The 15,860-nt window shown below is 47.3% G+C and overlaps 1 protein-coding gene and 8 non-coding genes across 9 annotated transcripts in view; 1 reads left to right on the forward strand and 8 right to left on the reverse strand.

The window, feature by feature from the left end:
- The window catches only part of LOC129327777 (zinc finger protein 721-like), a 32,058-nt gene extending 18,447 nt beyond the window's left edge, over positions 1 to 13,611 (forward strand). Inside the window, exon 6 of the mRNA XM_054976532.1 lies at positions 12,324 to 13,611. Within this exon, the coding sequence (XP_054832507.1) occupies positions 12,324 to 13,576 (1,253 nt within the window). The 3' untranslated portion in view covers positions 13,577 to 13,611. The remainder of the gene's footprint in view (positions 1 to 12,323) is intronic.
- TRNAE-UUC (transfer RNA glutamic acid (anticodon UUC)) lies at positions 2,121 to 2,192 on the reverse strand. Its single transcript has one exon. It is a non-coding gene; the product is annotated as a tRNA-Glu (tRNA).
- TRNAE-CUC (transfer RNA glutamic acid (anticodon CUC)) lies at positions 6,403 to 6,474 on the reverse strand. The gene has a single exon. It is a non-coding gene; the product is annotated as a tRNA-Glu (tRNA).
- TRNAE-CUC (transfer RNA glutamic acid (anticodon CUC)) lies at positions 6,559 to 6,630 on the reverse strand. The gene has a single exon. It is a non-coding gene; the product is annotated as a tRNA-Glu (tRNA).
- TRNAE-CUC (transfer RNA glutamic acid (anticodon CUC)) lies at positions 6,715 to 6,786 on the reverse strand. Its single transcript has one exon. It is a non-coding gene; the product is annotated as a tRNA-Glu (tRNA).
- Positions 6,871 to 6,942, reverse strand: TRNAE-CUC (transfer RNA glutamic acid (anticodon CUC)). The gene has a single exon. It is a non-coding gene; the product is annotated as a tRNA-Glu (tRNA).
- TRNAE-CUC (transfer RNA glutamic acid (anticodon CUC)) lies at positions 7,027 to 7,098 on the reverse strand. The gene has a single exon. It is a non-coding gene; the product is annotated as a tRNA-Glu (tRNA).
- Positions 7,183 to 7,255, reverse strand: TRNAE-CUC (transfer RNA glutamic acid (anticodon CUC)). Its single transcript has one exon. It is a non-coding gene; the product is annotated as a tRNA-Glu (tRNA).
- Positions 8,699 to 8,771, reverse strand: TRNAI-UAU (transfer RNA isoleucine (anticodon UAU)). The gene has a single exon. It is a non-coding gene; the product is annotated as a tRNA-Ile (tRNA).
- Positions 13,612 to 15,860: the final 2,249 nt, after the last annotated feature.

Raw genomic sequence — 15,860 nt, forward strand, 5'->3', positions numbered from 1 at the left:
TTCACAGAAAACATTGTGGAAGGATTTGGATGAAGGGAAAGAGGCAGCAACAGTCAAGTGCTCTGGGAAAGAGTTGCAGGCATTAGAATTGATTGCCATAGTGCACTCAAAATATTCATGGGTTTTTGCCACAAGGAGGAGCCAGTCACAAAATCCCTGCTGTGGGTGTGGGGCCAATCACAAACAGGCTGCTACTTGGGAGCATAGATAGAGTTACCAGCCTCAAGATGGGGCCTTCATGACTTTGCTTCATGGTGCATTTTCTGACATCATCGCACCACAAAACAAAGTCATGTCAGGAAATCGCGCCGTGAAGGTGCGTCATTCCATAAGTTTTGCGCTATTTTTCAGGAGGGGGAGAAGACGTGGAAACGGCCAATGTGTGTATGTATGTGTGTGCGTGTGCATGCGCGCATGTGCATCAGTGTCATGTTTGCCATGATGTCACTTCCAGGGAAACTGGAAGTAAGGTCACATTGCTCTAGGAATTGCCAGAAACTCTGTGGTAAATAAGTTTCTGGCAATTCTTAGAGTGCATTTCCCCCAAACATGATGACACACCATGATGACACACTGGAGGTCCCCCTACTCCCCACTGCCACCGGAATGGCAATCTTTCAAGACTTCTGGATTTTATCCCCAGGACTCAAGAAGTAAGTGCAGTAAAACAACATCACAGCTCTGGACACTGAGCTGGAAGGTGTTTTCACAGTCCTTTCACACTGCTTATTTTTATTTAAATAATTTCTTTTATTTTAAAACCTCTGAACTCAGCCTTTCCTTAACAGCTTCCGGTGAGGTACATTGCAATGTGCATTTACTGCATTGATTATTGATGATTATTTATTAAAACCATATCCTGCCTTTTTTTGGTTAATGTGCTCAGACTACAGAAAATCAAAGGTGCATTGCAACAGAATACATGCTTGTCAAGAGCATGAGGTAACAATTCCGTCCCTTTGGCTTTCCCTGTCCTGCGAAAATTAAGCTGTGGCGTAGCGGTTTGCCAGTTGGTGGGAAGAGCTAAGACTGTCTTGGAAGTTCACTCCTTCTCAGTGGCCCTAACGAGAAACTTCTCAGCTCTCTCTTACAATAGGAAGTGTTCTGATGCCCTTTTTCCAGTGGGAAGGTCTGATGATGTGCCACCAGAAAACAGCTGAAGAAAAAGAGGAACGGGCCCTTTCCCTGACTGGAAACGGAATTCAGGCTGTGGCGGTTGGGAAATACCTTAAGATTTGGGGGCAGAGTCTGGGATGAGGAGGGACCTCAGCAGTATACAATACCAGAGAGTTTACCTTTTCAAAGTCATTTTCTCCAAGGGAATTTATTTCTGTCATACGGAGATCAGTTGTAATATGATATCTCCAGTCTCCACTGGAGATTGGTCATCGTGCCAAATCCTAACCACTAGACCACTAGGGAGAGAGGCAAGGCAGTGGTCATTGTGCTCCAGCTACTGGACAGGCAGGCTGACACTACGCAGAGAAGACAGCCCACAGGACAACAGACCTCCCTGATCAGAAATCAAATGCCGGCCGCTAGGGACAGGCGCAAGCTCTTTCTGGCCACTTGGGCTCTGCAGGTCTAGCCAATTCCTTCCTGGAACCTAGCTCCTTTCAAGAGCACTCCAGTACAGAGGATCACAAAGGCCTCCAAAATACCTTCCTCCAAAGATCGTTGCAGAAGGAAGAGAAGTCACATGGGGCAGGCATCCCTATTCTGCCTAGAACATGTCAAACAACCAGCCTGTCTGTTCATAGGGAACAGTGGCAATTTCTTTCCATAGGCATTCTCCACTAGTACAAATCACAAACATGAGCTTGTATGATATTTGAACCTGAGCGTTTTCATGCCTGAAGTAATCATGTTTCTAAATTAATAAGCCCCCCACACCCTTGCTACCACTCTCTCACCAGAGGAAAAGCTCTGGCCATTTGCAAAAACCAGACAAGGGCACCATGCCAGGCTGTGGTTTCCCTGAGGCTTGAATTCAGGATTGCTAGATTATGAGACTGATGCACTACCAGCTGCACTAAGAAGCCAGCTAAGAACCTTTGCGTAGAAAGCAAAATAATGTGTCAGCAGAAGCAAATGAGGAAGAAAAACAAGGCACATGACCCTTCCCTGACCGGGAATCGAACCCGGGCCGTGGCAGTGAAAGCGCCAAATCCTGACCACTAGACCACCAGGGAAAGAGGCAAGGAAATAGTATCTGTGCTCCGGCTTCTGGTAGGCTAACATCACACAGACAAAGCACGGAATGTGAGAGTCACTAGCATCGGGCAAGAACTTTCTCTGGCCAGGAATCCAGTACACCCGAGACAGACCCGAGCCTTTTCTTCTCCTCTCTCTTGTCCTTGACAGGCCCGGCCAAATCCTTCTTGGGACCTTAGCTTGTTCCACGTGTATTTCTCTGTGTGAGTTGGGCAAAGGCCTCCAAGGCTCCTTCCTTCAAAGACTAGTTGGGGGAAGAGAAGTCACCTAGCACAGGACTCCCTACCGTGGTAAGGCCGTGTCAATTCACTGGCCAGATTTAATCATGAGGAAGAGTGGCAATTTAAAAACAACAATCAAAGCCCCCATCCCCCCCTTGCAGGTCTCAATCAGAGCCAAGCTACAAGTGATGCCTGACACAGGTTGGACACTTGTCAGCTTTCCTCAAGTTTTGATGGGGAATGTAGGCATCCTGGTCTTGCAGCTGTAATGGAGAGCCAAGCTGTAAAACCAGGACGCCTACATTTCCCATCAAAACTTGAGGGAAGCTGACAAGTGTCCAACCTGTATAAGGCGTCACTTGTAGCTTGGCTCTTAGCAGTTGGTTCAGTGTTAGAACCTGGGCTCTTGCACCTGAGGGCCAAGCTAGAAGTGACAAAGTACACTTGAACAGCAAATGAACAGACTCACATGTATTCCTCCCGGCTCACTTGCGCTCCACTTGCGCTCTACTCGTTCACGTGAGGAATACGTGCGAGTCTGTTCACTTGCTATTCAAGTGTAGTTTGTCACTTCTAGCTTGGCCCTAAAGCAAGAGTCACACCTGTAAACCAAAGAGCTATCCAAATACCTGCCAATCCTCTTTTGCAGGTGGAAGCTCGATGACCTCCTGCAAAAATCAAATAGGTTGCCGTGCTGAGCTATACCTTCTCAATGTGGTTAGCAACCTCCAGGTGGAACCAGGCGTTCTCGAATTACAACTCATTTCCAGACCACAGAGATCCATTCCCCTGGAGAAAATGGCAGCTTCAGAGACCAGACTCCATGGCATCCTGTCGCTCAAGCTCCGTCCCCTGCCCAAGCACCGCCCGCAAATCTCCAGGAATGTAGCTAGCCAGCCCTACTTCTCAGAGGCTTACAGTTATGGCCAGATTATGAGACACGTGCTGCTGACTGTGCTAAGAAGGCTGCTGAAGCCTGTTGTGTAGACAGATGATGCACCATCATTCGTGCATGATGAAAGAAAGCCAGTGAGGAAGAAAAGAAGGTAAAGACCCCTTCCATGGTGAGGAATCGAACACCGGGCATAGAGGTGAAAGTGGGAAAGCCTGACCACTAGACTATTATGGAGACACTCAAGTTTTTTCTGACCTTCTCTGTACTGTGCACTCAGCAGGTTAAGCAAAGCCCCCCCCCAAAAAACCTGGCACCTTTCACATGCCCCCCTCTGGAGAAGATTGTGACTGCAAAGGCAGGGCTCCCCAACATGGTGCCGCTGGGCACCACGCACCTGGTGAAACCTTTTCTGGTACTCATAAAGTGTCCTTTCAATATGGGTGGGGCTTTTGCCCAGCAGGGCTTCTGACCAGCCTCTGGAGATCTGATTGTGCAGATATTTTAAAAGTTGCTTCAGCAACAGCTACCACAACAACACAAGGATCTTCACTGCATTATTCTGTGCATGCAAGGAAATATCTTTAAACAATATGTTCACTTTAAAAGGCATCCTGTTAAAAAGAGCTTCTGCCTGAAACGTTGATGAGTTATTATTAGAGTTATGCATAATCTCAAGCCCTGTCATTCTGTAGCTGGCTCCACCTCTTGTAGCAGCGATTTTATAGTCACACCCTAGGGATGGGCACCTGGGGAAAAAAAGTATTTTTTCCTATTTGAGTTTCTGGAAAGGCATATATATCTGTGTTCTGGATAGTTGGATCCTCCCATATGGGTTCGGTATGCAGATCAGTTGTGGGTTTTTTTGAAATTCCAAAAATATTTGGGTCCATGATTCTTTATTGGGGAGTCAGCTGGAGCAGCTGTTTTTCAAGCAAATTACACCAAGATTGCATGGGGAGGAGTGCTGCCTTGCACAATTTCAAGTAGATTGGGTCAAGGGATCCAATTCTATGGGTCCCTAAACAAGATGCCCCAAGCTACTCTCGATTTTTCCTGTGGAGGGGTGTGTGTGATCCCATGCTTTCTCCAAGGCAAAGAAGCCAACAATAACAAAACACACAAGAGCAACAACACTGGCCAAAAGCCATGCAATGCAACAAGAAGCAACAAGCTTACCAAAACCAGCATCAAACCAGAGAATCCCAGATGACCCAGCCAAAGCAAGGGACACTTCTGCAAAGCAGTGTCACTCTGAAAGTGAGGAAGAGGGTTTTTTGGACACCCAGCCAAGTTCTCATCCCTCTGCAGTCTATAGCCTATACTGTTACTGGCTCAGAGGAACCTCAACACGGTGCTGCAATTGCTCTTCATCATTGCCCCCCTCTATTCCCTAAACAGTCGAGAGGGACACGGCCAAAGCTACCCTACCAAATATCACTCCATGCCCAACTAACTAAAATTAAATACCGTAGCTGAACTACCATGTAACAAAAATGAAAAACCAAACTTTATTAAACTTCACATTACTCTACAGGCAGCAGTTAGCTATCCAAGCTCCAAATTACTGGTGAACAAAATGCTCTTACCCCACCGAAGCAGGGAATGTCACACAGTTCTCCCAGCAGCACTTGCTTCCGGAGCAAACAGAATTATTTATATTGCACACAGGCAAAAACAATTCAATATAATATCAAAAAAGGTGTGAACAATTCAGAAAATGACCACTAAGGGTCTACAATAGTATAGATACTTCCAGACTTGCAATAGACGTATAGAGGTACAAAATTTCCCACAATACATCAATCTGTAACAATAATATTTTCTCAAGGACAAATTATGTAACTGCTGACGGGTTCGCCAGCAAGAGGTTCCCGTTTCCGGATGCCCCTTCCTCAAAGCAGTTACAAAGACCACAGTTCAGACGGATATACAATCTCAATAAATAAAGCAGCAAGTCCAAAAATCACAACCTCTAAAGTGCATAATAGCAGCTCGCTCAATGGCTTACGCCTCTTGCTGGCGAACCAATCAGCAGTTACATAATTTGCAAGTCTTGAAGTATCTATACTATTGTAGACCCTTAGTGGTCGTTTTCTGAATTGTTCACGCCTTTTTTGATATTATATTGAATTGTTTTTGCCCGTGTGCAATATAAATAATTCTGTTTGCTCCGGAAGCAAGTGCTGCTGGGAGAACTGTGTGACATTCCCTGCTTCGGTGGGGTAAGAGCATTTTGTTCACCAGTAATTTGGAGCTTGGATAGCTAACTGCTGCCTGTAAAGTAAAGTGAAGAAGTTTAATAAAGTTTGGTTTTTCATTTTTGTTACATGGTAGTTCAGCTACGGTATTTAATTTTAGTTAGTTGGGCACGGAGTGATATTTGGTAGGGACCCCTCTATTCCCTGGCAACCCTTGTGTTAGAATAGTAAAGGTGCCTACAGGCTCAAAAAGGTTGACGACGCCTGTTGTTGGGGGGAAGAGAACTTGCATAGGACAGGGCTCCCCATCCTCGTTCATCCTTACTAACCCAGTGGCCAGGGTGACCCTGAGAAGGGAATGGCAAAATTGTGGCTGAATCGCGTTAGAGATACAAACCATACTTGCCACAGATCACAAACATGGGCTTGTCTGAGATACAAACACAAGTGCTCTCACTCTGAACCAAGGATCCTATCCCTAAATTTGCAAGCATCTCACACCCTTCCAACGCTGCTCATAGCGCTATGGAAACACGCAAAAATTAGAAAAGGTCACTATGCCGGACTGGGCTCTCCTTGAGGCTTGAACTAAAGACCATCAGATTACAAGACTGATGTGCTGCCAACTGCACTAAGAAGTCTGCCAGGAATCTGTGTGTAGAAAGCTGGATAATACATCAGCAGAAGCAAGAAAGAAAGAAGGCAAGGCATACATCGTCCTTTCCTGTCCAGGAACAAATCCTGAGTTGCAGCGCTGACAGCACAGAATCCTGACCACTAGACCACCAGGGAAAGAGACAAGGAAGTACTCTGTGCTCCAGCTTCTGGTAGGCTGGCACCACTTGGAGAAAGCAAGGGATAGGGCAAAAAAACCTTCCCTGGCTGGGAATCGAACCCAGGCCGTGGCGGTGAGAGCGCCAAATCCTGACCACTAGACCACCAGGGAAAGAGACAAGGAAGTATTCTCTGTGCTCCAGCTTCTGGTAGGCTGGCACCACTTGGAGAAAGCAAGGGATAGGGCAAAAAAACCTTCCCTGGCTGGGAATCGAACCCAGGCCGCGGCAGTGAGAGCGCCGAATCCTGACCACTAGACCACCAGGGAAAGAGACAAGGAAGTATTCTCTGTGCTCCAGCTTCTGGTAGGCTTGCACCACATGGAGAAAGCAAGGGATAGGGCAAAAAAACCTTCCCTGGCTGGGAATCGAACCCAGGCCGCGGCGGTGAGAGCGCCAAATCCTGACCACTAGACCACCAGGGAAAGAGACAAGGAAGTATTCTCTGTGCTCCAGCTTCTGGTAGGCTGGCACCACATGGAGAAAGCAAGGGATAGGGCAAAAAAACCTTCCCTGGCTGGGAATCGAACCCAGGCCGCAGCGGTGAGAGCGCCGAATCCTGACCACTAGACCACCAGGGAAAGAGACAAGGAAGTATTCTCTGTGCTCCAGCTTCTGGTAGGCTGGCACCACTTGGAGAAAGCAAGGGATAGGGCAAAAAAACCTTCCCTGGCTGGGAATCGAACCCAGGCTGCGGCGGTGAGAGCGCTGAATCTTGACCACTAGACCACCAGGGAAAGAGACAAGGAAGTATTCTCTGTGCTCCCACTTCTGGTAGGCTGGCACCACTTGGAGAAAGCAAGGGATAGGGCAAAAAAACCTTCCCTGGCTGGGAATCAAACCCAGGCCGCAGCGGTGAGAGCGCCGAATCCTGACCACTAGACCACCAGGGGAAAAGACAAGGAAGTATTCTCTGTGCTCCAGCTTCTGGTAGGCTGGCACCACATGGAGAAAGCAAGGGATAGGGCAAAAAAACCCTTCCCTGGCTGGGAATCAAACCCAGGCCACGGCAGTGAGAGCGCCAAATTCTAACCACCAAGGAGAGACGCAAGCCTTTGCCCATCCTCTCATATTCTTGTGTTTACTGGGCACAGCCAAGTCCTAGTTGAGCCCTAGCTTGTTCCATGCACTCCCCATCAGACAGGGTTGTGAAAGCAAAAGTCTCCAAAGTTCCTTCCTCCAAGGAGCGTTATTAGGGGAATTGGGGTCACCAATACGAGCAGTCAGTGTGATGCAGCAGCAAAAAAGGCAAACACAATCTTGGGGTGTATCAACAAAGGCATAACATCCAAACCACAGGATGTCATTGTCCCACTGTGGTCAGGACCCACCTGGAGTATTGTGTGCAGTTCTGGAGGCCTCATTTCTGGGCCAAGACTTCCTAAGTCTTGAATTGCTTCAGATTATGAGACTGACATACTGTTAACTGCACTATGAAGGCCACCATGGACTTTTGTGTGGAAAGTCAGATAGCACATCAGCAGAAGCCAGTAAGGTGAAGCAAAAAAGAATAGGGTGCCTTCCCTTTGGGAATCACACCTGGCCCATAGTGGTGAAAGCCCCAAATCCTGGCCCCCGGAAAGAGGCAGAGGAGTTGCCTCTGATTCCCAACTTCCCTCCAGCTGGCACAACTGCACGGGAAGTAGGGATTTGCCCAGCATATTGATCCTAGGATGAGACCAACACCCTCCCTGAAATGTAAACAATAGGTTGCCAACCTGTAGGCGGGGCCTGGCATTCTCTGGGGATTACAACTGTTCTTCAGACTACAACAGAGATCCTCCAACTTTTTTCAGCTTGCAGGCACCTTTTTTTGAGAGAGAGTGGTGAGCACCTCCCCCAAATGGCTACCACGAGAGGTGTAGCCAAACCCAAAATGGTTGCCTCAGAAGGTGGAGCCAAATGGAATAACTCCCCCCTCCCCTCCTCACATCTTCTGGGAAGAATGAAATCTTGAAGAGCGAGTGGAACCACACATTGCCTAAGGACAGCCGAAGTGTTGACCAATCATCTAGTGGAAATCCTTTATTGGAAAGAGGGCAGCCAATAGGACTGCCTTACGGTGGCTTCACCTACTTTCTGAGAAGCTCAGTGAGCACCAAGGGAGGCACTGGTTGGGCACCGTGTTGGGGAACCCTGTACTACAGAGATCAGCTTGCTTGGAGGAAATGGCAGCTTTGAAGGACAAACTGTAGGGCATTATATCTCTGCTGAGCTCCCTCCCCAGGCACAGCCTCCAAATCTCCAATAATTTTGCGACCCAGAGTTGGCAACTCTAGGAAATGAATCCACTGGCCTCCAGCATAGCTGCTGGCTCTTCACAAAAAGCTAGAAAGGGGCCTTCTCTGAGGATTGAACTCAGGACCTTCAGATTATAGGACTGACATGCTACCAACTGTGCTAAGAAAGCTATAGCACCTTACCTGGGAAAGCCATATGCCATACTAACACAAGCCGGGAGGGAGGAGGAAGATGGGTAAAAAGTGCCTTGCCTCACCCAATGCTCACTACTGAGGAGAAAAGTGAAGAAGCCGCCTTCTGGCCAGCTATCATAACCCTGTAAGCAGGGAGGTGCACAGCACTCCGTGCTTCCCTTTGGGCAATACTGGGTATTGAATCCAGGCCATAGCCCTGACTAGTCCTAACCACTAGACCATCAGGGACAGACAGCGGCCTCTTCTGATCAGATCTGGGGTTTTTTTTGCCTTCTGGGTCAGCAGAGGCAGCAAAACAGGAGGCAGGGGTACATCCTTGCTGCTGGCCGTCTTCCCAGGCCTAAGGGGGAAGCTCCTGGGTGTTTGCCACAGAACCCAGTCTATGCCTCTGGAAGAGAGACTGCTGTTTTATTGTGAATTGCTGCCTCAAGAGAACATAAGCAAAGCTCTGCTGGATCAGACTCGTGGTCCATCTGACCTTACGGCCACAAAGACAGGAAGGCAATCTTCAAATGCCAAAAAGAGAGGCCTCCACACTTAGCAGAGGATGGTTTCAATCCATCCACCTCTAGGTTATGGGTCTGGCATGCTTCCACTGCACCCCTTTGCTGGCTGGCTGAGAAGAGCTTCTCTCTGGGTCCCGCCTACTGCCTTGGCAGCTAGCTGTCACTTTCTGAAAGTCTGCCCCAAACCAGTGGTGGGCAAAGGAATGCCAGGACTCTGCAGTCCAATCGGCAGGTGCTTCTGGCTGTTAACTGGATGGTAATTCAAATGCATGCAGAGACATCTTTGGATGTGTCTCATTGAGGCAAAGGACTGAAAACAATGGGATACTAGTTCCTGCCCCCTTCCCATCACCAATCTACCAGCTCATGTTGAGTAAAGCTGATCTTCCTAGACTGGCAAAGGTGCCAAAGTCTCACCCAGGAAAGCTTTACTTTTGTCCAGCAGCTCATGTTCAGCAAATTTATCTCTGCCCACTTGCAAAATCCCACCAGGAAAGGTATGCTTTGTCCTAGCAGCACATGTCCAGCAAGCTGATCCCCATGGACTGGCAAATTACCAGGAAAGCTGTGCTCTAGTCTAGCTGGTCATGTTCAGCAAAGCTGACGTTCTAGCAGCCCATGATCTCCTGGCATGATATTCTAACCACTACACCACACCAGCTCTACAGAACATTCTCAAAGTTCAAACTCTATCTCAGTGGTTGCAATGAGTCAGTGGGTAGAGCTGATCGCTACATAAGACCTTAGCATTCATGTGCTGCCTTTACATGCACTTGTGCATGCACTCCGCACCACACTTCTACGTTTTCACTTTACTGATCCCTGGAGAACGGCAACTTTAGTAATCTGAGCTAAGAAAAACTAATAACTGCATCTCTGCAAAAGGCAGAAACCGTGCTCCAGGGACAACAAAACCGGAGGCCTCTGTTACCACTCCCTCATTGGCATCCCCCCCCCCCCTCCACGCCCCATTAAGGGTCCACGAGTTGCCAATTCTCCCTTCCGGTGCTTTTCCTGACCTCCATTTCTTGAGGGGGTGTGTGTATGTTTTTAACCGAATGCTTATTTTTCAAACAATTAACCCTCAAAGCATTAAAAACCAACCAGCAACCATTGCTTCCATAGGACTACAGAAAAGAGAGAACAGGATGCGGCGGATCCCGACGTTATTTAGTCCCGCAAGAATTTGCAACAAGCGTTCCCGAAGCGTTCAGATGCAGATAGAAAATTGCACTTTGCGTCGCCTTCCCTGGGTCTCAGCAACGTTTCTTCCTTGCAGTCGAGTGCCAGGGTGGGTGGTGGGTGGTGGGTGGTGGGTGGGAAGGAGCATGATGAGACACGCTTCCCGGCTGCCTGTGAGAATGCAGGGAAGGGAGCGAAACGGCCCGGGCTACGGCCAGCAGAGGGCTCTGAAGAGGAGGCAAAGGCGGCTCTTTCTCTCTGTCCCTCTAGCTGGAGCGCCGGAATGCATGCCGCTGAGCTTCCGAGGTCAAACGCGTGCAAGATCCGGGTCGGCTCCTGCACCCCATGTGAATGATGCGGGGTTTGATTGTATAAAGAGGCAAGGGCTGGAGAGCAGCTGCGAGGTTGGTGCGGACAAAGCAATCCGGTTTGAATCTCCCTTTCTTCTTTTCTAAACTAAAGCGAAGGCGGCCCCGATCCTATGCATGTTTGCTCGGAATAAGCCCCATCTCGTTTAGTGGCGTTGACTCCCTCCGAGTGGAGGATGCCAAGGAGGGATGGACGGCATCGCATCCTTTGGATCCGGATTAATGACATTGCTATTATTCCTACCCTCTGCCTCCGTACTTTCAAATTTATTATTACGAAAGGTACCTAAATGTTGTGGTTACAGCTACACACTGAAGGAAGCTACAGGTCTGAGCCAATGGTTTGCATATAACAATAAAGTTAAATGCTGTGCTTGTATATAATGAAAGAAAATTGAATGCCCCTGTATATGGTTTACAATCGATCATATTTATTATAACTATTACAATTATAATAAATTATTATTTCTTTATAGTCCACCTTGCTTGCTGAGACTCAAGGTGGATTACAAAGTTTAGAGACCAATGCCATAAAAAAGCAGAATAAGAGGTACTATAAACAATGAGAAAACTGCATTACAAGAAGTAGAAGACAAATGCACTAGATGCAAGTCATACAATAAATGGTGTAATAGATGTTATTCCTTAACGTTGCTCAAGGCACTATACAAAGAAGGGAAATGGCATGCCCTGGCCTAAGGCTTGCAGTTAATCATACCTATAATGATCATAATTAATAACTGCAAGGCTTAATTGATGTGCTAGACTCTGTACAGTGAAAACAAATGATGAACCCTTGTATACAGCTTTCAGCCCTTCCATTGTATTGTTCTTCTTGCAATTAGCACTGCTATGGCATTTTGCAATGCAACCCTCTTTCTTCAGCTAGGAATGGTTGGAACCTGCATGCTCAGAGGCAGTATACCTCTGGATATCATGGGAGGGCCAGACAAAGGCAAGCTGTTCCCTTCATACCATACTTGTGGCTTTTCTGGAAGCATCTTGTGGGCCACTGTTGAAAACAGCAGCTTGGGGATACAGGCCAGACATTTCCACTGGTGTAAGGACTTCCGCCTGCAAAGTGTGGTTTTTACTACCCTCCCTTCTTGCGAGAGAAGAGGGGACTTTCCAGGAAGAGGATTTCAGGGGACATTTCTGCTACTCTGGCTGTGGCTGTGGGAAAATAATGTTCTGTGGTGTAAGTCCTTACATGCATGGAAACATTAGTCTGGATCCAACCTAGGCTGCTGGACTTAGATGGAGCTTTTGGTCTGCTCCAGCAGGGCTCTTCTGATGTTCTAGAACATTCCACAGCAGTGGAACCACAACTGAAAAGACCCTGCACCTGTTGGAAACCAATCTCCTTCATTGGCTGGTCTTACAGTCTCTAGGGTGGGGGTGTCATGTGACTGAGCTGACTCTTCATCTTTTGTGACACTGTTATTCTATTGTATTCAGGCTATGGGTCTTTAAATGAGGCAGAAGACATGCTTGACACCACAGGAAAGCCTACCACATGACAAAAAGCAAGAGATGTCATCAGGATGTACTAAAGAGAGAATGTCCTTGTTTCATCAGCAGGGAGATGATGTTGAAAGCCAGCTTGCAAACTCAGCAGAGAAGAGATCTGAGAAGTCTAATTATTGTCCAGGGGTCTACAAAGACTTAAGTGATTCAACCAAGCACCAGAAAATCTGTAATATTAATGAGGGGCATGGGACTGAATGGGAGAAAAGCTGTGGTCAGAGCTCGGTCCTCATTCCATGTGATGAAACTAACATCATCGAGAAACTTCACAAATGTCTGGAATGTGGTAAAAGCTTCCATTACAGATCCAACCTTATTGCGCATGAGAGGACCCACACAGGAGAGAAACCTTTTCAGTGTGCCCATTGTGGGAAACGGTTTCGCTTGAGTTCACATCTCTACAGACATCAGAAGCTGCACACAGTGGAACAGCCATACACATGTCCAGACTGTGGGAAACTCTTTCGTCACAAAACCAGTTTCGATGCGCATCAGAGAATCCACACAGGAGAGAAGCCCTTTGTGTGTTTGGACTGTGGGAAGAGCTTCACTCATCAGTCAGGCCTCATTGTCCACAGAAGAATCCACACAGGAGAAAAACCATATTGTTGTGCAAAGTGCGGAAAAAGCTTTGTTGATAGGTCAACATTAGTGAGTCATGAGAGAGCGCATACGGGAGAGAAACCACATAAGTGTTCTGAATGCGGAAAGACATTTATTCACAGATCAAGGCTCATTGTCCATGAAGAAACCCACACAGGAGAGAAACCATACAAATGTTCAGACTGTGGCAAAAGCTTCAGTTTAAGTTCTGCCCTCCTTACACATCAGCAGATACATATCGGGGAAAAGCCATATCAGTGCTCAGACTGTGGGAAGAGCTTTGTTCAGAGAGGAAACCTTGTGGCCCATGAGAGAACCCACACAGGAGAGAGGCCATATAAATGCCCAGACTGTGGGAAATGTTTCATTGTCAGCTCAAGCCTCCGAACTCATCGAAGGACCCACACAGGTGAGAAGCCCTATGAATGCTCAGACTGCGGGAAGAGCTTCAGTCAAAGTTCGGTCCTCATGAGACACCAGAGGATCCACACAGGAGAGAAGCCGCACGAGTGCTTGGATTGTGGAAAGCGCTTCTCTCAGCGGTCAAGCCTCATTTCACACACGCGAACCCATGTGCGAGAGATACCAGACTGATTAGGAAACAGAATTAAAGAGACCAGGGTACAGAATTAAAGAGACTAAAATTGCATAAGTTGTCATTCATTGTATTTTTAAAAACATATTTAGGCAACAATCCAATCAGAGAATCATAGGGTTGGAAGGGAACTCCAGGGTCATCTAGTCCAACCCCCTGCACAATGCAGGAAATTCACAACTACCTCCCCCACATCAAAACACTGTCAGGATCCCAAACTGGCTTGGGGAAAATTGCTTCCGCACCCAAAAGTTGGCCCACAAGTGTTTTCTCCCCCCATTTTGCTTTCCTAAGCATTCTCATTACTATCCTAAGACTAAGAATGCACTCAAGGAGTTTCCCTCCTTTTTGAGCCTGCAGCCACCTTCGGAATTTTGGCATAATGCAGCCACAAAATGGCTGCCATAGGTCACAGAGCCAGCCACAAAATGGCTGCTGCAGCTCATCTTCAGTCACAGTGAAGATCCTTGTGCTGTGGTGGTAGCTGCTGCCGTAGCAACGTTTTTAAAAATCTACACAACCAATCAAATCTCTAGTGACCAGTTAGAAGCCTTGCTAAGCAAAAGCCTAAACACCTAAAAACCTTTGGCAGGCACCAGAAGAGGTATTGACAGGTGCCATAGTGCCCATGGGATACATGTTGGGGATCCCTGATATATTCTCTCAAAAGGAAATATTAAGGGGGGAGAGAAGTTAAGCTCATAAATTGAGCCAATCCAGCATCCCCTTTTCCACACTGGACAACTAGATGCCCCCAACAAGAGAAGCAGGGAGAAAACAATCCCCACAACTGGTATTTAGAGGTTTTCTCCTCCAAATATGAAGGCTCCATTTGCTATCATTTCATGGGGCAATAATCTTTAAGGGGTGTGGTTGTTATCGTCCAGCCTTGCATGATTCAAAATAGGAGGCTCCATCTTACCATGTTGCTGGAGGGTGAAGGAAGAGGGAGAGGAAAGAGACAGAGAGCCATGCTTCCATTTCAAGTCAACATGTAAATATCTCCGAGTTAGGTGACCTGGTGGAACTATCTCCTGCTGAAACCCCAGAGCCTTCACTGATGCTCTCCTTCTACCTGGGGAGTGACTGTGGCTCAGTGCTGCAGCCCCTGCTTGGCATGCAGAAGGTCCCAGGTTCAATCTCCAGGAAAAAGGATTAGGTAATGTGAAAGACTTGGGCCTGAGCCCTTGGAGAATTGCTGCCAATCTGAGTAGATGATACTGACCTTGATGGACCAATGGTCTGATTCAATGTAAGGCAGCTTCATATGTTCCCCTCCCAGCAACTGGTATTGAAAGGTATACTGCAGGGTACATGGAGGTTCTGCTTAGCTATCATGGCTGTCGATAAATCCATGAATTCGTCTAATGATCTTCTAAAGCCATCAAAGCTAGTGGTCATCACTCTAAAGCCATCAAAGCTAGTGGTCATCACTATAGCCCATAGCAGTGAGTTCAGCAGACAGTTCTTGATAAGGTTAAAACCTCAAGTGACTGAAAGAAAATCTTTATCCCTGCTTGAGGATTAATTTTTAAGTACAAGTAATATGTTTTTGACTGAGGAAGAGCTGGAAAGCTAAACATTGGCTGTGCCCACTGATTTATTCCAAAGCGAAGCTCTGGCAAAGGCTCTTTAACCACTTCTCTCCCATTCCGCTGCTTGCTACTGTTTCCCCAACCACAAACAAAGGGGGTTCCCTGGACTAGCAAGACACTATAAGTGCAAAACCAACTAATATAAATATAAACACAGTGTAGTCAATCCATAAATAGTAATGTCAAATCCAACAAGTCAAAAGTCCATCCGATAAAAATCCAACTGTTTTTGCGCTTTGCACCTTGCTTGTTTATAAAATTGTTAAATACTCTGTAATTGTTACTTTCCCTGGTTGTGTATATATAGTGTCTTGCTACTGTTTCCCCAACTGATGGTAAGAAGAGGTGAAGAGCATCGTAAGGGGTAGGGCTCTGCCCAACCCTCCCTTACTGCTCACCCAGAGGGAACATGTTAATTAGTCCTCTGCTTCCATCTCAGCTGGGAAGGTTTGTGATGACTGAGATCAGGTGGCTGTGGTAGAGCACCTGCTCGGCATGCAGAAGGTCCTAGGTTCAATCTTCATCTGAAAGGACCAGGTAGTAGGTGACCGGGCGGGGGCGCTGATCTCTCTAGTCTGGAGATCAGATGTTATTTCAGGAGAACTCCAGGCCCCACTTTTCATAGGGCTGCTCTGGAAGTCTTTCCTGCCCTCTTCCCCAGCCCCACCCACCCCAATCTCCAGGGATT

This window comes from Eublepharis macularius, chromosome 4 (assembly GCF_028583425.1).
Source record: "Eublepharis macularius isolate TG4126 chromosome 4, MPM_Emac_v1.0, whole genome shotgun sequence".
NCBI lineage: Eukaryota > Metazoa > Chordata > Lepidosauria > Squamata > Eublepharidae > Eublepharis > Eublepharis macularius.